General features: G+C 30.9%; 3 protein-coding genes and 1 non-coding gene across 4 annotated transcripts; 3 read left to right on the top strand and 1 right to left on the bottom strand.

Annotated features, from left to right (window-relative positions):
- Positions 1–2,179: 2,179 nt before the first annotated feature.
- On the top strand, positions 2,180–2,253 carry Trnai-aau (transfer RNA isoleucine (anticodon AAU)). The gene has a single exon. It is a non-coding gene; the product is annotated as a tRNA-Ile (tRNA).
- A 245-nt stretch (positions 2,254–2,498) lies between these two features.
- On the bottom strand, positions 2,499–5,210 carry LOC128667484 (IQ and ubiquitin-like domain-containing protein). The gene is made up of 3 exons (XM_053737762.1): positions 4,990–5,210; positions 3,135–3,901; positions 2,499–3,058 (listed from the first exon to the last, which is right to left on the bottom strand). The coding sequence occupies exons 1-3, from the start codon at positions 5,208–5,210 to the stop codon at positions 2,499–2,501; spliced, it is 1,548 nt and encodes a 515-aa protein (XP_053593737.1).
- A 686-nt stretch (positions 5,211–5,896) lies between these two features.
- Positions 5,897–9,563, top strand: LOC103576208 (hsp90 co-chaperone Cdc37). Its single transcript, XM_008556341.3, has 6 exons — positions 5,897–6,082; positions 6,362–6,495; positions 6,580–7,030; positions 7,096–7,401; positions 7,486–7,708; positions 9,471–9,563. The coding sequence occupies exons 1-5, from the start codon at positions 6,050–6,052 to the stop codon at positions 7,696–7,698; spliced, it is 1,137 nt and encodes a 378-aa protein (XP_008554563.1). The 5' UTR covers positions 5,897–6,049; the 3' UTR covers positions 7,699–7,708; positions 9,471–9,563.
- A 925-nt stretch (positions 9,564–10,488) lies between these two features.
- LOC103576207 (chromodomain-helicase-DNA-binding protein 1) lies at positions 10,489–20,950 on the top strand. The gene is made up of 10 exons (XM_008556340.3): positions 10,489–10,580; positions 12,393–12,508; positions 12,807–13,121; positions 13,476–13,682; positions 13,750–13,937; positions 14,031–14,682; positions 14,760–14,967; positions 15,078–18,886; positions 18,958–19,074; positions 19,149–20,950. The coding sequence occupies exons 1-10, from the start codon at positions 10,572–10,574 to the stop codon at positions 19,411–19,413; spliced, it is 5,886 nt and encodes a 1,961-aa protein (XP_008554562.1). The 5' UTR covers positions 10,489–10,571; the 3' UTR covers positions 19,414–20,950.
- The last annotated feature ends 214 nt before the right edge of the window (positions 20,951–21,164 follow it).

Genomic DNA, 21,164 nt, shown 5'->3' with positions numbered 1-21,164 from the left:
CTGACTCTCTTAACATATTTAACGGTAAAAAAATAAAAAACTTTTAAAGTATGTAAGCACATACAATCTCGTGAAATTTTGATTTATATAAACCACGATGCATCGTTGCCTCTACTGCCTCTATTACCCGCTATACACTTCAACTACCACTACTGCTGCGAACGTAAAAGTATCTACCCTAGTGAAAAGTGGAAAATTCTAGTGTATAATTATGATGATAGTGGTTACGTATATTTTAAAACTTTGGCTGTAAGAATACCCAGCGAAATGAAAAATAAAAAAATTACAGCAAGAGTTACTTATATATACTTTTATAATATTTATAAACTAGACTAGATATTCACTGAAACTTTTTTTATTCCATTTACATATTATGGTAGTTATTAAAATAATATTCTGGTTAATTTACTGACTTCTTGCTTAATAAAATAAAAATATCAAGGATCAAATAGCATTCAAATTTTTTTTTATTTCCCGCTATGGAAATTTAAAATTTTCAAAACAAGGGAAGTTATTAGTTGCAGTTCACTTTTTGAAAATCGGGTTTTCATCAGATTTTGACTTTTTGAAGTGATAGGAAAATATTTTGACTCAGTCTGTATTTCCCGGCGCTTTTGAATTTAAAAAATTTATAGTTTCAACGATAAAAAATAATTAAATTAAATTGCAAAATAAAATATTTATATTTGAATCAATTGATTGATGCCAACTTCCGCCAGACTTGGCTCGTAAGCTAAAATAGCTAGACTTCCGCTAAATGTTAAATAATTTATAATGAGTTAATTTATGTATTAATAATTATTAAATGTTGACTTTTACATTTTAAATAAAACTGAAAAATTTAATTAAAAATTTACTTCTCAAAAAATATTTAAAAAATATTTTTTTAATATTTGAATCTAATTAATTGGCGCTCAAGATTCATTTAATAAATTCTTTTTTTTTTAATTCTTTATCACTTGCATCTAAAAATTCCTAAAAATATAAAATATATATATGTTGAAAAAGTAAATTAATGCTAATGAATGAAAACTTTATTACTATTTTTTACGACAGACTTTAATTGGATAATATGCAGATAAATAAAATTTGAGTTAAGATAAATCTTTAACAATGTCATTGAGAAAATAGGTCACATGAATTACCTCAGAGCAACGCAATCCCACGTAGTAAACTCAAGGAACCCGGTGGTGAAACAATAATTATTATAAGCGAAGCAACGGCTAAGATAAGCAGCTTGAAAATTAACTCTGAAAACTGATTAAAATCTGACACTAGAGTGTACGCAAAATTCCATAAGAGCTCTTGAGGAATTTCTGTTTGTTCAGTTCGTACAGTGCGGAGATTAAATTGAATACTATGCGGTTTTCTAAGAAATGAACGTCAAATATTTCAATTATATCAGTATCTATGTATCTGTACATTTATATGTATGGGAATTTGTTACCTAGAGACTGTTTGATCGATAGATTTATGGTCGAGTCGTTTCCGGAGCTTGCAGTGCCCATTGATCAGTAAAAAATATTTAAAATCCAATTTATATTTTATTTTTAAAAACTTTATGCCTGTACTTGATAATTATCGAATATCTCTTGTGGATTTTTTATTTAATTTCAAGTTTCTATAAATTTTTTTTAGCCAAGTGAAGCGCGAAATTTTTTTTCAAGTTTTATTAAATCCCTGGGATGAGAAAAATCAATTTATTATATTCTGTTTTTAAAATCTTTGTAGATTTTAATTATTTACTACGAGTATACTTTAATAATTGATAGATTTAGCTCCAAAATGCATTTTCAGAGGATATATCAATATATATATGATGAAATAGTGTCAAAGGATATCAAAAACTCATATATTTATTATTTCAATTAATGCTCTTACTCAGTTCACTGCTAAATATTTAAATAAAGAAACATGGGGATAAACTCTAGAAAGTTATTAAGTATCTCTAGTGGCTTTTGTTATTTAGTTTCAATAGCTTTATTAAATTTTTTCAACCAAGTGATACTCGAAATTATTTTTCAAGTCTCATTAAATTCCTGGGATGAAAAAAATTTACTTCGCATATGGAGAACAGGGAAAAATGAGCCGGAAGTTAAAAATAATTGAAATAAATACTGATAGTATTCAATAGATTCAAATACAATCGAAAAATCGTGGCCATTCACCACAGTCTTTCGGCCTGTTAGCTCAGATGGTTAGAGCGTCGTGCTAATAACGCGAAGGTCGCGGGTTCGATCCCCCCACAGGCCAGATTTTTTTTGTGGCCGGATGTGTGACGGGTCAACGCGTCTTGGATTTACTGTTAAGTATTAAAACGACGCTGGCATAACGAATTGGAGCGCATATTTTACTACCGTAATGCAGAAATGTGTTAAGAGCATATTGCTAGGTGAAAATTAAACATACGGTAAAGTAGCGTCAAAGGATATCGAAAAATGAAATATTAATTATTAAAATTATTAGCTGACTAATAAGTATTTAAATAATAAATATACTCACTGAAAATGACTTCTAGCAGTCTCATGAATTAAATAAATTTTATAAAGCAATTGCTTTGAGTACACAGAGCTGAGATCTGTGATATAATAATGAGCTTTGCTCTCTTCTTCAGTAAGCAGAATACAATTCCAAGGAGCCCATTCTTGATTTACGTGGAACCTGACAAGCCTCAAGCGATAAATGTCATCGACCTCGCTTACTATCGACCGTCCGTGCCAAATATTTTTAACTAAATGATACATTTCTGGCTCTTGAATCACATACAGGAGGCTGGAAAAACACTTTTTACCAAGCTCATCCGCGCGTATGTCATTTAATAGACAGCTATAAGGATCGTAGTCTATTTTTTTGACATTCTGCTGATAGAGCCACGTGCAGCTGATGCATTTAGATAACTTTTTAACTCCAGCATCAGCGTTAAATTTTTTTCGGCCCATTAATTTCATACAACTGCGACACAACAACTTGTCTTTGTCGGTCGGCTCATTCAGTTCTTCCTCCGGTTCGCCCTTGGAGCAGCAATCGTGAGAATTGCGTGCAAAATATAAAAAACCGACTGAAATTATTTAAATGAATTTAATTAAGGTGTTAATCAATAGTCAGCTTGTAAATAAAAAATAAAATTAAAGTACTTGATATTCTTTTATCCAAATTTACTAACGAAGATCCAAGTCCATGAGACAGTAATAACATTTTTTGTTGAATCAAATCCGCAAGATCTAACGCAGGATAACAATTGTGGAGACTGAGAGCATACTTGAGATGAATAAACATTTCGATTCGTTTCTCAATGCTACAATAGCTCTCGTTGACTAGTAGGTCATAGAGATTCTTCAGCTCACGAGCTCTCTGTACTCTCAACGTGACCATTTCAATGAGTTTGCCTTTGTATCCAGTCCACCTGACTGGTTCACTGTGAAATGTCAAGAACTCTGTGAGCTGTTTACTTGTATGCTCATCTCTAATAAAACGTCGATGCTTGTCCACGTCTTTCAACATTTCTCTTACTTTTTCCAGCATCATCAGATTCTCTGCTATCATTCCGCCTCGGAAAAAGTTACGGCGAATCCGTTGCAGGTTACACTGTCGCCATGTTTCGATTAGTGCTAAAATCTTGTCAAAGTCTGCGCGTCTTTGAGGATACACCTGCCGAATAATCCCGAGTCTGTTGCGCTCCTCATGTAACTTTATTTTCTCTTCGTCGTGTTTCGCACATTCGTCTCTGAGCTTCTGGTACGCCATCGCGCAAAATTTTATATTTTTTAATAGCCTCCATGATCGGTAACATCGTTGAATAATTGTCGCTTTTTTATTTCTACGAATTTCTTCTTCTTCAGCGGTTTCATAAATTCCGCATGTTATATATTTATCTTTCTCACTTGATATATAACAATCTTTTCTGATAAATAATTAAAAATACTTAATACATTTAGCGAAAAAAATGATTTTTTATCCTCAGCAAATTGTTTATTTTAAAAAGCTGTAACTTTGATTAAAATTTTTTTTACCGCCAACTCTGATGTATATTTATTTTGTCTCAACTTAGTTATTTGCAATAAAATTTAAAAAAATATATTTATGATTTCTCACAGCGGAAGGAAGAGATATAAATAACTTATGAATATATTTATTTGTATATATTTGGCGATAAAAATTCTTTTCTGTCATGAAGTAATAAAGTTAAGTGCCCTGGTATTAGTTCGACTTTGAACTTATAGGGCAGAGGTACCGTTTTTGGTCACTTGAAAGCCAGTTTTGAATACTTGAAAAATTAAGATTAACAAAAATACATTGATCACACTATTCATATAAAAATTTTATTTCATACTTTTTCATTAATTGAAATAAAGTATTAAAAGTCAAAAAATGGAGCAGTGAGCACAAATGGCACTTTCTTAAAGATTTAAAAATTTAAACACATGATATGTATTTAAAGTTTAGCACTTTACATTGCCTGATCTCTGCCGTCACTCATCGCTAATGCATCCTTTGACGATACCGTTACAACCCTTACGTTTGTAATTTGATATTATTGTAAAGACATTCATTAACCCGCAGAAAGTACGACCGTGTAGTTTTAACGTCTCTAGAATATCATACCGTAATAAAAATAGTATATTACATACCTAGGGAGGAAAGTATGACGACCTAATCCGCATGTTTGCTACCCTGGCCTTCGGCTCAGGTCGGCAATTATACACATGGGTTAAAATCTCCTACTTTCCTCCCTCGATGTGTAATATACTATGTTTTCATTTTTCTCTGTGTAGAAAAATCTTAAAACTTAAAATCTGTTGTCATTCCGAAAGCCGAATGGCCTTTTCCTGTAGTAAATGGGGTAGGAGGGGTTCAAAACTACGGCATGTAAGTTAGAAAAACTCCACTGCATAATAAATAAAGTAGGTGAAAATCATAATTAAAATATTAATAAGGATGTTGTAATTATCTCAGTTTACTTATCAAATAATGTCAAGTAATAAATTAAACCTCCACATCTGCGTAGCTTTGTTAATACCAGTTTGAAATGCATCATCTTTGGTATTAATACACTGGACCTCTCTGCTGCAGAAATTCTCAACATTGTTCGCGGCTAATGGCCCTGTTTGTGATGCTGCATTGTGATATATCACACCTGTGGCTCGATGTTTCCATCCACCGAGATACGGCTTCTTTATTTTTTCGTCATCTACTCCAGCTAATGAAACCATTGTTCTTAATTATTTTCTCCAATACTAAATAATAATAATAGTAATAACATTAACAAAAAAAATCAGTTGACAAAATAAAAAATTTAATCTCACCTAATGAAGTTATCAGATTTATTATTTATAATCCAAAAATAAATTGACACCAGTCTTCTTTTTTTCTTGGTACTGCTGGGTAAATAGATTATGTTTCAATGACGATTGTTTTTAATTATTTCAGTTCAAATATTTACTATTCTATAACTAATAATTTTCTATAAATGCTACTTCGATGTGTTTTACATTTTGTAATTTTTTTTCAATAATACTCTGATCCTGAAGTTGGAAGACAATTCAAAATTTTTTCATTTTTTTGACAAAAAATCAAAAAATTATAAGACGTCGGCTAATTTTAGTATTACATAATATTTTATATCCGTAAATTTATACCATTACAAATTTGAAGTTTTATACTTTCAGTTTATTCATCGATTTTTTTTGACGAGACTTGTCGCTGATATTTAGCATTGAACAAATGTCTTTTGGACAATAGCTCTGGCTCCCTCTAGATGGAATCATGATGGCGCTGTAGGTTATTTTGACATATCATCAAACGCTTATTATATTTATACATATATATATATATAGTAAAGTGTATCATGTGGGTTTGTTACCGACACATGTAGACAACTTGACAACTATTTTTCGTCGTCAATGTTCGTGAGTTTTCGGACATTTAGTAAGCGGACAGTAAAACACATTCTACAGCCGTCTTAAATATTTAACATATTTGATTTGATCTGTTATAAATAATCATAAGCACTCCGTAAAAACAATTGCTTCTGATAATTAGAATCAGCAAAATGGTTGATTACAGCAAATGGAAAGATATCGAGGTAATTTTAATTTATTTATAGATACGTACACGCAAACTCATTGTTTAGTCGGGTAGAATATTCTGGAACTCGGAGATGAGATCTTTATTATAATATTTATTTTTTTGAGGCATCTAAGTGATTAAATTACAATTGATTGTTTGCTTTTGAAATTATTGATTTCGAGAATTCATCAGTTATTTAAATATTTTAAATAAAAATTTCTTTTTTTGTTTTTAATTATTAATTACTGATAAGTGATATACTTTTGATTAGTTGTTAATTATTTATTTGAATTAGATTTCAGATGATGAAGATGATACCCATCCAAATATTGATACTCCATCGTTATTTAGATGGAGACATCAAGCGCGTCTTGAGAGAATGGAGGAACAGAAAAAACAAAAAGAAGAATTTCAACGCATTAAAGAACAGTAAGTCGTTATTATAATTTTTTATTTTTTAATAAATAATAGACATGAAAAATTTTTTAAAAATTATATTTGTGTTAATTTTAGGACACTTTCAAAAGTGGAAGAAACCAAGAAAAAAATAGAACTCATGGAGAAAGAGAAAGCAAGTCCTGAAGATTTAAATGCTCTGAAAAAACAGCTCCAAGAATTGGAGCTGGAAGAAGAGAAGGTCAAAGCTAAAGAAGATGAGTTGAAAAAAAAAGACAAACTAACGCCTTGGAACGTTGATACTATCGCCCATCCTGGGTTTACGAAAACTGTTATCAATACAAAACCACGCAGACGACAGGATGAAGAAGATCAACAGTTGCCGGAGGAGGAGAGGGAACTGAAGATGAAGGAGTTTGTCAAAACGAATGAAAAAAGTTTAAAGAAGTTCGGTATGTTAAGACGTTATGACGACAGTAAACAGTATTTACAAGAAAATCCCCAGTTGGTTTGTGAAAATACAGCCAACTATTTAGTAATCTGGTGCATAAATTTGGAAATGGAGCAGGTAAATAATCATTTACTTTTAGTTTATTAATTTGATTATTTATGTAAACATTTTAAATATTTCAGAAACACGAATTGATGGAGCACGTGGCGCATCAGTGCATCTGTATGCAATATATTTTAGAATTATCTAAACAATTAGACGTAGACCCTCGGGCGTGTGTCGGTTCCTTCTTTAGCAGAATCCAAATAGCGGACGTAGAATACAAAAAGTCATTTGATGACGAACTGGAAGCATTCAAAGAACGGATCAGAAAGAGAGCCGAAGAAAAAGTCGCTGAAGCTCTCAAAGAGGCTGAAGAGGAAGAGAGAAAAGCAAGACTTGGTCCAGGTGGTTTGGATCCTGTTGAAGTATTCGAGAGCTTGCCTGAGGTAAGGGAAAGGGTTCAGCAGCAGTACTAGATTAATTCGTTTAAATTTATTATGATTGGTTATTTTTATTACTTTACATTGCAGCCATTACAAAAATGCTTTGAAGCTCAGGACATTCCATTGCTGCAACAAACAATTGCTGCGATGCCTGAAGATGAGGCTAAATATCACATGCGAAGATGTATTGACAGCGGTCTCTGGGTACCAGACGCAAAGTCTAAGGAAAATAAAGCTAATGAAAGTGAATCGTCATCAAGTGAAGCTAAATCTACCACAGCAACACCCGATCCAGAATAACTATGATGCTGTGAGTTTTAAGCATTTATTTATTTAGCCTTTTTTTTAAGTCACCATTAAATTTTTTTTTGTATCATTTAATAAATAATTCATTGATATCGAATGGCATTATGTATGTTTATATAAAATAATATTACTAAATACAATATATAATAAAATGATAATCATGTCGCGAGTATTCTGTACAAGGTTTTTTATTTAGTAAATATGTAAATACAAATGTTGCTTTAAAAAAATATTCGTTTGGCAAATCACCCGATTGTTAGCACCCTCTTCTATATATTACATTAATAAAGTTATTTTAAAAAGATTATTAATTTTGTTTATTAATTAGACGAATTATTTAAAAAAAATTTTCAAATATTTTTGTGACGAATTTAAATTATTTCGAGGGTCTGATTTTCAAGGCCAATATTTGGGACTTGACAGCTCGGTCTTTAATTCTTACATATAATTATAATTTATCATGAATGTGAATGTAGCAGATATGCGACAATGCATAATTTTAAATAAATTAATTAAAATAATGAAATTTTAAAAAATGCGCCTACAGATTTTGCATTTATCTAAATGCAAATTTTTTAAAATTGACATTTATCTGCTACATTCACATCCATAACTTATCATTAAAAAGAGTCTCAACTTTTCTCTTTGTGGACTAGGGAGCTGTCCGCGTTTCTTTTAAATGAATTTTTTCAAAAATGAAAACGCAGATTGCTAAATTATAGAGTAATGCCGAGCCTCGTTCTTTATTTTTAAATCTAAAGGACTTAATGAAATTGAGAGAAAAGTTTGGATAAAAATGACTAGACTCCATAAGCATAATAAAGGATCATGCGCAATAAAAAATATTAAGTACCCGTCACAACAGTAACGATAAAATCATAGTATAGTATAGTATAGTATAGTATACAAAAAACAATGTTGACGATATAAGTCGTATCGCTGTGTTTACGACACGTACTTTAAAATCTCTGATTGTAAACCCTCCCCAATCCAACTGCGTCGATCTCTTTATCCGTTTAATCCACCAGGTAATTACACGAAATTTATTAATAAATAAATAAATAAATAAAATTAACAATTCAAAATCCAATAATCGAATTGGAGAAATATTTCATCAAATAATTACTTCTCATGATAAATATATGGTACTGTCCTACATCTATTTGTAATATAAAATATTTTTTTATTTCTCAATAATTGTACGTATTGTGAACCATTTTGTTACTCATGCCATTACATAAAATTACACGATTATTTTTTAGTATGAACTGTAAATTGTTGATAAATTACTAAGTAATTTTTTATCTATTTATATTTTTTTTACGTCATGTAATTAAATTTTAAATATTTCCTGATACATATAAAAAATATATTAATTATTCATGTAAAATCACATGGATTTAATTTCTCATTTTTTGCTGCTATTCATTACTTGGGATGAGTGTGAATGTAGCAGACGTCAAATTTAAAATCATAAATAAATAGAGTAAATAATTAAAGAAATATAATTTTTTAAAAAATACGCATTTAAATTAATAAGGGCATTTTGTAAAATTATTTACTCTATTTATAATTTTAAATTTGTCTGATATTTGCTACACTCACTCATTTATTTAGGGCATAAAAACTAAATCATGTCTAAGATCAAAAAATTTTTTGTTTAAAAAAAAATATTTGCTAGGATTTACTGATTCCATTTACCAACAATATCTTTAATACCACTAACAATAATCACAATAATAATAGTTTTTTTTTGTATAATATAGATAGAGATCAAGACGCAGTGACTTGTGGGTAAAATATGGAATCAAAAATGGCCAAGCTGCTCTATTAAGTCTATTCTCCAAGAAGTCAAATCCACAGAAACTAAACACACTAAGTAATGTAACGCGTATATGCATTTATTCCAAACAACAATTTCCGCGCGGTCGTAACATGTTAAGAGTATGAGTGAACATATTAATGATAATTTCATGCATGTATAAACATTTAAACCAACTAAAATTATTTTAAATATCTAGTTTCATTTAAACCATCTTTTTTTTTTTTTTTAATACGAAAGAAATGAACTGAATGTGAGATACGGAAAATAGCAGACATTTTCATTTATTTAATAATTAAAAAAAAAAATTCTGTACGCGGCTTTCACTCATGGATTCAGCATTTGCATACTTAGTAATTACTAGTGTGAATGTAGCAGACATCAAATTCAAAATTATAAATAATTAAAGAACTAATATTGATAAAGATGCACTTATTAATTTAAAAATTTTTGAACTGCGCATTTTTAAAAATATAATTTTAGAGTCTGATGTCTGCTACATTCACACTCAGTAATTACATTTAAATCTTGAAACTGTGCATGAAAGAAAACGGGAAAAGAAGTCGTTAGCAATCAGTAATTTCGTTAGTCGTTAAATATATATAATATATATATATATATATATAGTTTGTTATACAATTTGAACAATAGTATAGTAAGAGATGGAAGCGCCAATGAGGAAAACGGGAAAAGATGGTAGTTGCACGTAATATATGCGCGCGCGTATTGGATTATGGGTAATATGGTGGGCTGGTGAACTAACTACGACGAAGGAACGGAATGGCGACGATAGGGGAAGGCGAACGAACGAGTGAGTTCACAAAATGGCGTCCGAGCTTAAGCCCGCGACCATATAGTACGTGAGAATTCGATATTTTTTGTACGATGTTGCAAGTCGATAAAAGTTAAATTATTATATATTGTGGGTGTTACAAGTGTCTAATTAATTTATTTATCACTGACTTTGAGTTAAATAATAATATATTTGGGATATTAGAGTAGGGGGATGATATTGAAGCCTCGGTAAGACGCGTAGAGAGACGGGATGATGCAGGTGAGTGGCTCGTGCGAGAATCGTTAGCTTACTTAACTATTTCTTTACTTGACAATAACCAATTGTTGTTATAATTATTTATATATTTATTATCACAACAATCTAATGAATATTATTATTTAAATAAATAATTTAAATAATACGAAAAAATGTAACTTTGTTGTTTGGAATAAGCAAATATTCACGTTGCCGTATGTGTTTTATCTACATTATTACCTTTAAAGATTTATTTATATTAATTATAATTATAAACAAATATCTTAATAATTATTTTATTAAGTTGCGGGCGGGGTCGCTGGTTCGTCGACAAAACTTATCACACTGTGATTTAATATTTTAAATCACAAGTTTTAAGTTTTATATTATAAATTTATACTGCTTGTAATAACCTATCAGTTTGTTTACATCAGTATATTATTGTATTTTTTTCAATTAAATAATTATTGTTCCACTAATAACTTTACTTGATAACATTCTTTGGTTTATTACCAATCTTAGCCGTTTGTGATATTCAAATTTTATGATAGACCCATTTTTGCAATTTAAGCTCAAACTTTATCATCCAGCTAATTTTATAATGACAACTCATGTTTAACTCAAATTATAATGCATTTACTGTGGATTTTATAACGTTAATTATTATTTTTATTTATTTAAATTCACCTACGATTGTGCTAAATAATTATATTCAAATATTGTCTTTTATATTGAGGATTTATTCATTTTTTTATTCATAAATACCCTTACAAAAAGTGAAAAATATATGGATTATTAATATTCCGTCAGGTTATCAACTATTTTTGCTTGTAAAATAATTAAATTTGTTTATTTAATCATTTTTACAAACGTAAATTTATTAATTCATACAAAAAGTGGTCAGTATTCGCATTAAAATTGTTTTTAAATTTTATTTTCTCAAGGGTTTTCTAAAAATACAGAACAATTTTATAAAATATATTGGGTTTTAATTTTTAATTATTTTGTTTGTCAATAAGACAATTATTAGAGTACTAAATAAATGAAAATAATAATTTTTATATTGTAATATTTAAATAGTGTTGGATGAATAAAGTATGTTGTTTATTTTAAACTGCAATAACAGATTATAAATAAGTATGTCACCCTTGAGTGCTTTGTCGAATTTTATTTAAATAAATAAATGTATGTACAAGTATTAGCTAGGGTTTATATATTAATAATTAGGTAATTCTTTATATTAAATATACATATTTTAATTAATACAATCGATTTTGGAAAATATATATACATATATAAATATAAATATTACATTTACACGTTTCTTTGAATTATTATTTAAATAAACAATAAGTTTTATTGATTTTTGTTGAATTAACTTACAAGTCTTACGTGTAAATTTATGCAATTGCGATATATATATAAATATATATGTATTAGATAAAATAAAAAATAAGTTTGAATATTTGTTTAAAATAAATAATATTAATATTGTAATAATAATTAAAAATATTTTATTACTGTTATAATAAAAATATTATGTTTTAATTGTAAATATATGTTAGGTGTTTTAAATAAAAATAAACAAATAAAATATACATAATAATAATTCTAAATTTATTCATATATTTCATTATTTTAACATAAGTATTTACTATTATTTTTATCACGTATTTAATTGTTAAGAAAAATATTAAAACTGTTGCTGATTTTTTTTTTTGTTTTATTATTTTTATACTTTATTCCAAACAACATCGTTACGTGGATTATTAATTTATCCAAGCATATATATTGAAATTTTTCGTTTAAATTATATATTTATGATTATTAATATAGAAAACGCAGATAGAATCTGAGTCTGGCAAAGAGTCAGCATCTGATTCGGATAATGAGAGTAAAAGTGACCAAAGTAGCAGTTCCTCTGGTAGTAATTCTGGATCTGAGAGTGATAGGTAAGTGTAAAAAAAATAAAACCCATTAACTTGATTCTATAATTAAATTAATATATTAAATCACGTTAATAAATTTCTGCATTGAACACAATTAATTATCATTTAAATACTAAATTATGTAAAACACTTAATTTTAGTGTAAATTTAATTTATGTACACACACACACACAACACATGTGTTGTTTATTGTTCAATTTCACATGTGTACTGAGTAGTGTACAAGTATTTAATATAAGTATACTCAAGTAGTAAAGTGGAGAATAAAAAATTTATTGAATCCTCGGTTGGGATAAAATAGTGACTCTAGCTCATCAAGTAGCGGCGGTTCAAATTCCTCAGCGGGTTCAGCAGCATCTGATTACTCTGCTAAATCGGTAAAATCCGATGCACCTGCACAAAATGATAGCTTTCAGAGCAACAAATGCTCATCGGGTAACAGCACATCAGCTAAAGTCAAAAGTCGTCGCGAGTCGAGTCGTGAGTGGGACGACAATCCCGATATTTATGGAATTAGGAGATCGGGAAGATCTCGGAAAGGACCGGAGAGACTTGACACCACAAATACATCACGTGATAGTGATAATGATAATCGTAAAAAACTTAAAAAAAAGAGGTAGGTAACATAATTAATAACATCTTATTTTTTTTTTCTTTTTATTTGCTTTCATTACCCAGGTTCCAGAATTCAGTAATAATAATATTTAAATAATTAATGTAAACACGTGATGCACGCATGCAAAATAAGCTTTTACATTTATCGATCAACAAAGCAACATGATTGCTCTTATCAATTAAATACTTTGTAAGAACACATGGTATTTTTTTATTAATTTGCTTGTTTATCAATAATAATAATGCCCATTTAATTGAATATTAAATTAATTCAGTGCGTTTTAGTGGACGGAGTGGAAGAGGGGTTCGCATAAATCATAAGACAATTAAATTTTTATTTATTTTTGTTGTACAGTAGTCAAAACTCATGGAATTCCGAGTCATCAGGAGATTCTGATTCCGAGGATTTTGAAAACCGACGATTACCTCCTCCGACAAGTAAATCGATAAATCGACGAGCTGCTCAAAAAGCTAAAGATAATGTACGTCCGAAAAAAAAACAACGTCGTCTTATGTCAGCTTCTTCTGATAATTCATCATTCGATAGTGATGACAATCGAAGGTTTGTTGATTACTTTTTTTTTTAAAGTAAGTGGTGGTTGAGGATTTATTTATTAATTTTTTTACAGGCATGTTGCATCAAGAAGAGCAGGAACAGCGGCAGTCAGTTACAAAGAACAAAGCGACGAAGGTACAGCTAGCGAAGATTTAGTTGATGTTGATGAAGCAGCTCAGCAGCAGTCACATCAATTAGATCCAGCTGATAATGCTGAAACTATTGAAAGAATTCTAGCTGAAAGAATAGGGAAGAAAGGAGGTAGGTTTCCTTTTTTTTTCTGTTTTTTTAATGAACAATAATTTAGTTGTAGTGGTTTAATAATTGAAACAATTAATTATTATTTATTTAAAGTGACTGGTAACGTAACAACTGTATATGCGGTTGAAGAAAATGGGGATCCAAATTTACCAAAACACGACAATGAATCAAATAAAGAAGAAAGTCAAGTACAGTACCTGATTAAGTGGAAAGGTTGGTCTCACATACACAATACATGGGAGTCTGAGGAATCATTGAAAGCACAAAAAGTAAAAGGCTTAAAAAAATTAGACAATTTTATAAAACGTGACAGTGAAATAAAACAATGGCGTGTTTATGCTTGTCCTGAAGATATTGATTACTTTGAATGCCAATTGGAGTTACAGCAAGAGCTCTTAAAAAGTTATAATAATGTCGAGAGGATAATTGCTGAATATAAAAAACCTGACTCTGAGTACCCGGATTATTATTGTAAATGGGAAAGCTTGCCTTACGCTGAAGCTACGTGGGAAGATGGTGCGCTTATTGTTAAAAAGTGGCCGGACAAAATAAAAGAATTTCGCGATCGTGAGGATTCTAAAAGAACACCAAGTAGGCATAATAAAGTACCCGGAAGACGACCAAAGTTTCATCAAGTTAAAGAGCAGCCAAAGTATTTAGGCGGTAGTAGAAAAGATTTGGTACTTCGTGACTATCAAATGGATGGTCTCAATTGGATGATTCATTCATGGTGTAAAGATAATAGGTATTATTATCATTATTATTTTTGTTGATAACTTATTTTATTTTTCCGGTTACTTGACATTTAATTTTTTTTTTCAGTGTTATTTTAGCGGACGAAATGGGATTGGGTAAAACAATCCAAACAATATGCTTCCTATATTATTTATTTCACACTCATCAAATTCACGGGCCATTTTTGTTGGTCGTACCCTTGTCGACAATGACTTGTTGGCAACGTGAGATGACTTTATGGGCACCTGATATGAATTTTGTTACTTATTTAGGTGACGTTACTTCCCGTAATATCGTAAGTATTTTTAATTATGTACCGTCTCTTAATATTTATTTTTTCTGCTGACCAACAGCAACTGGAAATTCAAACTATTTTAAATAATAATTGACTTATTTGTCCACCAGATTCGCGAGTACGAGTGGTGTTACTACGGTACCAAAAGATTAAAATTTAATGCAATACTTACGACCTATGAAATTGTATTGAAAGATAAATTATTTTTGGGTCAACTCGATTGGTCGGTACTTCTAGTCGACGAGGCGCACAGGCTAAAAAATGACGATTCACTTTTGTATAAAGCTTTAACTGAATTTCGTACCGATCATCGGCTTTTAATAACCGGTACCCCGTTACAAAATAGTTTAAAGGAATTATGGGCGCTATTACATTTTATTATGCCGAATAAATTTTCCGACTGGGAAGAATTTGAAAAAGAACATGACAATGCTGCACAAAAGGGATATTCAAAGTTGCACAAACAGTTGGAACCATTTATATTACGTCGTGTAAAAAAAGATGTAGAAAAATCATTGCCAGCAAAAGTCGAACAGATTCTTCGTGTTGAAATGACATCACTGCAAAAGCAATACTACAAATGGATATTAACTAAAAATTATAATGCGTTGCGTAAAGGCGTCAAGGGATCGACAATGACATTTATAAATATTGTAATTGAATTAAAAAAATGTTGCAATCATGCATTTTTAACAAAACCAATGGACTATGATCGGGATAAAAAAGACCTTAACGAAGATTATTTACAGCAGATAATACGAGGTTCGGGTAAATTGGTTTTACTCGATAAATTATTGGTACGTTTACGTGAAACAGGTCATAGAGTATTAATATTCAGTCAAATGGTCAGAATGTTAGACATATTGGGTGAATATTTGCAAAAACGTCATTTTCCATTTCAACGTTTAGACGGAAGTATAAAAGGCGAATTACGTAAGCAAGCTCTGGATCACTTTAATGCTGAAGGTTCTACTGATTTTTGCTTCCTATTATCAACACGTGCTGGTGGTCTTGGTATTAATTTAGCAACTGCTGATACTGTGATAATATTTGACTCTGATTGGAATCCACAAAATGACTTACAGGCACAAGCACGTGCTCATCGTATTGGACAAAAAAATCAAGTAAATATTTATCGTTTAGTTACGAAAAATTCGGTTGAAGAAGAAATTGTTGAACGGGCGAAACAAAAAATGGTACTTGATCATTTAGTTATACAGAGAATGGACACAACTGGTCGGACTGTACTAGATAAAAAAGCTTCCGGTAGTACTGCTAATAATAATCCATTTAATAAAGAAGACTTGAATGCAATATTGAAGTTCGGAGCGGAGGAATTATTTAAAGATGAAGAGGATGGTGACGAAGAGCCGACGTGTGATATTGATGAAATTTTACGTCGTGCTGAGACTAGAGATGACAGCAGTGCACCGGCAACTGTTGGAGATGAGCTACTGTCGGCTTTTAAAGTTGCCAGTTTTGCGGCATTTGAAGAAGAATCAACAGAACCAGTTCCGGAAGCTGACGCTAATGATAATGGCGAGGAAAGTAAAGATTGGGCAGAAATAATACCGGAAAACTTTCGTAAAAAAATAGAACAAGATGAAAAATGTAAAGAAATGGAAGATTTATATTTACCACCTCGTAGTCGTAAAACATTGCAGCAGACTAATAGTCGAGGCGGTGGAAAAGATGATGGTAGAGGAAATAGAAAACGACGTAAAGCACAAACTGATGAGGAGAGTGATGACGGTGATGACAGTGGTGGCAGCGATGCTGATGGTACTGATGATGAACGACCGAAAAAACGTGGCAGACCTCGCATGCAACCGCGTGAATCGATTAAAAGTTTCACTGATGTTGAAATACGCAGATTTATAAAGAGTTATAAAAAATTCCCAGCTCCATTGAAGCGGCTTGATGACATTGCTGTTGACAGTGAGTTGCAGGAGAAACCAATGGCTGAATTACGTTATCTCGGGGAATTAATGAAGTCGAGGTGCGATGCTTGCATTGCCGAATTTGAAACAGCGTCAAAAGAAACGCATTCGCGTGATAAAGGAGAGGAAAAAGTTAAGAAAGAGGGAAAAGGACGTAAACGTGGGCGGGGTCCTACGTTTAAATTGTCTGGTGTTATGGTAAATGCTAAATCATTGTCTGCTGCTGAGAAGGAATTAGAGCCGCTGGATCAAGCATTACCGAAAGATGAGGAGCAACGCGCGGCCTGGTACTTGGATGTTAAATTAAAGCCAGCGAATTTCGATTGCGAATGGAATTCTGATGACGACTCACGTTTATTGCGCGGTATTTATACTCATGGTATGGGTTCTTGGGAGGCTATAAAAATGGATTCGAGTCTTAAACTTGGTGATAAAATACTTCCCAATGATAACAAACCACAGGTAAAGCAATTGAATGCACGTGCTGAATATTTATTGAAAATATTGAAGAGGCAAATGGACATGAAACATGGGTTGACGCGTAAAATGCGAAAGCCACGTAAGCCGAAAGAAATAAAATCAGCTATTACTAAGGAATTGGTTGATGATAATGACAGCGCTGGTGGTGGCAGTGCTGCCGGTGGTTCGGGTGACGAAAATAAAAAACCTAAATTTAAAGGCGATAAGCAGCAGCATGTTAATGTTAGTAAAAAAGATGAGGCAGATACTGTTGTTAAGAAAGAAATTAAGGAAGAAGTTAGTGATGGCAGTGGCGGTGGTGCTACTGCTGCTGCTACTGGTGGTGGGGGTACTGGATCGGCTGTCGTCGCTGAGGATAACAGGAAAGAAAAGAAAGTGAAAAAAGATAAAAAGGATGGTAAGAAAAATAAAAGGAGCAAACAAGGAGGATCTGCTTTGGCTACTGGACCAATGCATTTTACGGCAAATAATGAACCCCGTGCACTCGATGTTCTAGGTGATTTAGATCCTTCTGTATTTAATGAGTGTAAAGAAAAAATGCGACCTGTTAAAAAAGCTCTTAAAGCATTGGATCAACCAGATCAATCGCTCAGTAAAACTGAACAAGTTGCACACACACGTCACTGTCTAGTACAAATAGGTAATCAAATAAATACATGTCTTTCCGAATACAAAGATCCTGAACAAATAAAAGAATGGCGTACTAATTTATGGAAATTTGTATCGAAATTTACTGAATTTGACTCGAAAAAATTATATAAATTGTACAAACATGCATCGCGCTCCAAAGGTGAAGATGATAATTCAAATATGTTTTCAAGCCCTGAAAAAAAAGATGACTCGAATTCACAGCAACAGAAACACACACAAGACAAATCACATCACTCTCAACAACCAATGGAAACAACACCAGCGAGTGTACCGGCAACCAACAGTGGCAAGGATTCGCGGTCATCTAAACGACGTTTTGTTGACGAGAGTGAAGAAAATTCAAACAGCAGCCTACCCAACAAAAAACATTTGACAGGAAATCATCATCATCATCACACCAGCAATACTTCAAATAATAGCAGTAGACATTCCTCGTCTACCCCTGGATCAAACACACTGATCACGGCGACAACAACAACGGCCACTTCGTCGACCTCAACAACAACCGGTGCTATGAACTCCACTACGGTACCGCTTGGATCAAACAGTAATTTAAATAGCGGTAATAGTGTCAGTGGTAGTGATACTATGAGACAAAAAGAATTAAAGGATTCTTCAAAGCACAGTAAAGATATTAAACGTGATAGGGATCGGGACAGAGATAGAGACAGAGATAGAGATAGAATGCATGATAGGGGAATGGATAGATTAGTTGGTAGTACAAAGGACGAGAGAATTAGACGCGACAGTGGAGGATACGCTGCTGGTGGAGGACACTACAGTGGCGGTGGCAATCGCGATGATGATCATTGGTTGAACCGGGAGTCAAGGGATCCTAGAGACAACAGGTAAATTAATTATATTTATTTTTTTATTTAAATTATTTATTAATTCATTCATTTTTTTTTTTTTTCTAAAGATTCAATGATCACAAACGCGATAGATTTGATTACGGAAGCAGAATGCCTGCAGGTGGATATCATCGGGATCGCGACAGAGATCGTGATCGCGGAATGCACATTAATGACAAAAGAAGGTATTTATTATAAATAAATAAATATAGTTTATCATTTAATAAATTTAATTGGTTGATTGATTGATTTTTTTCAGTGATTACTATAGATACTCATCAGGTCCACCACCTCAAAATAATTACGGCTATGGGGGACCAGTAGTGGCTGGTAGCTACAACAGTGGAGGAGGAATAGGAAATTATCCACCGGGTGATATGCCGTCAGGACATTACAGAAATCGAGGATACCTTGGAGAAAGTGGGGGTGGCGGTGGCGGTTATTCAAATGATTGGAGACCGAATAAAGATTACAGACGCGATTATGATCGAAGGCCTCCACCGTCATCGAATACCAATACGTAGTGATTTTTTTCTTACAACTACCGTCCTCAAGTGTATATGTGTATAATTGTATTGGGTGCACGATGTATGCGTATATCTATTCACATATGTATATATATGCATACATACATGTATGTGTGTACAAATGAATATATTCATGAGTGCAAGTGTGAGTGCATTAACTCCAATTTATTATGTACCATCTCATTTGATAATGTCTCCCTCGCCACCACTACACATTTCTTCCTTCGTCAGTTATGCATTATGTAATTATCTATTACGTAAAGCGACAAGCGATATTCTAGAGAGAAAAAAAAAAAACAAATTTTTTTATGCCTCATATACAGCAATTAATTAGGATTCGGTGTTTTTTTTGCGTACCAAAAAAACACCTACAGAAAAACACCTTAAGTAGAATTTTTATTGTTATGGTATTTAATTATTATTATTATTATTATAATTAATTAATTAATTGATTATTAATATAATTGTGTATGAAATGCGCGCGCGCGTTTAAAAAAAATTAATCGCCTTTAATGACGCTACGATATATAAAATATATTTTTTATTAATTATTTTTTTTTCTGCGTGAAAAAAACGAATTGAAATTTTTATTATCAAATTAACCGAGTGCATACACATACACACGACATTTAATTATCTTTTATACACACATATATATACATATATGTAAGTAATTAATAATACATGATATTGGAAATTAAAATTTTTATTTTTAATGTGCCAATTTATGAATTTAAATTTTATTTATAACGAAGTAAAAAAAATATACACATTTTATCACATATTAATAATTGTTTGTATACATATATTTTTGTTCAGTTTTACTGCATTAAAATTTCCCTACAATAGCCCTTATGTTTATTTATTATATTTAGCATTTCGATGTTTATTTTTTCTCAGCGTGCGCGCGTGTCGCCGATTACTATAATTATAATTATTATTATTATAATAACTATAAAAAAATTATGTAATTAAAATTTTTACGCGCTGTCTAACAATTGTACAGCTTATATTACTATGTACATATTCTTGATTACATGAAAACAAAAACAATGATAATAAATAATTTAAAATAAAAAATATAAAGAGGACAGATATATTTAATTGTCAATTATTATTTTTTTCTTGACTAAACAATTAACTTTCTTTTTTCTTTTTTTTATTTTAAATCTTACAAACGATACGTGATTACAAAGGCGTTGATACAAAGGGATAACAGTAACTAAAGAAAAAATAAATAGTAATATATTTTATTTTTAGATTTATTAATTATAAATGTATAATTAATTTTTTTGTGTATGTGTGTGCAAATAATTATTTTTATTTTTAAAAAATAAAACGTGCATCGTGTATGTTTTAAATAAATAAATAAAATAAATTTAAATACACGCGCACATTTAAATTTTTAAAGCCCAAATATTATAATTTTTTTTATTTTAATGCATTGGTAGCTGCATTATTTTGACGTTAATGTAATTTATAAAGATAAAAATTGTACACTATTCATTATAAATATATACATATATTATGTAATATTATAATTAATTGCCAGTACTAAATTAAAATTTACTGTAATATTATTTTCATTATTATTATTATTATTATTATTATTATCATTATTGACGTGTAAATATTTATAGGATCATACTGAGTGGAAGAATAAAAATATAATTTACATAATTTTGTCATCACTTGATTTTTAACTAAAGTAAATAACGTAAATAAACATCACGTCTTTGTTATTCGCA

The sequence above is a fragment of the Microplitis demolitor genome, chromosome 3 (assembly GCF_026212275.2).
Source record: "Microplitis demolitor isolate Queensland-Clemson2020A chromosome 3, iyMicDemo2.1a, whole genome shotgun sequence".
Classification (NCBI taxonomy): Eukaryota; Metazoa; Arthropoda; class Insecta; order Hymenoptera; family Braconidae; genus Microplitis; species Microplitis demolitor.
The sequence above is the reverse complement of the archived record's forward strand: the minus strand, read 5'-3'. Positions and strand labels throughout refer to the sequence as shown.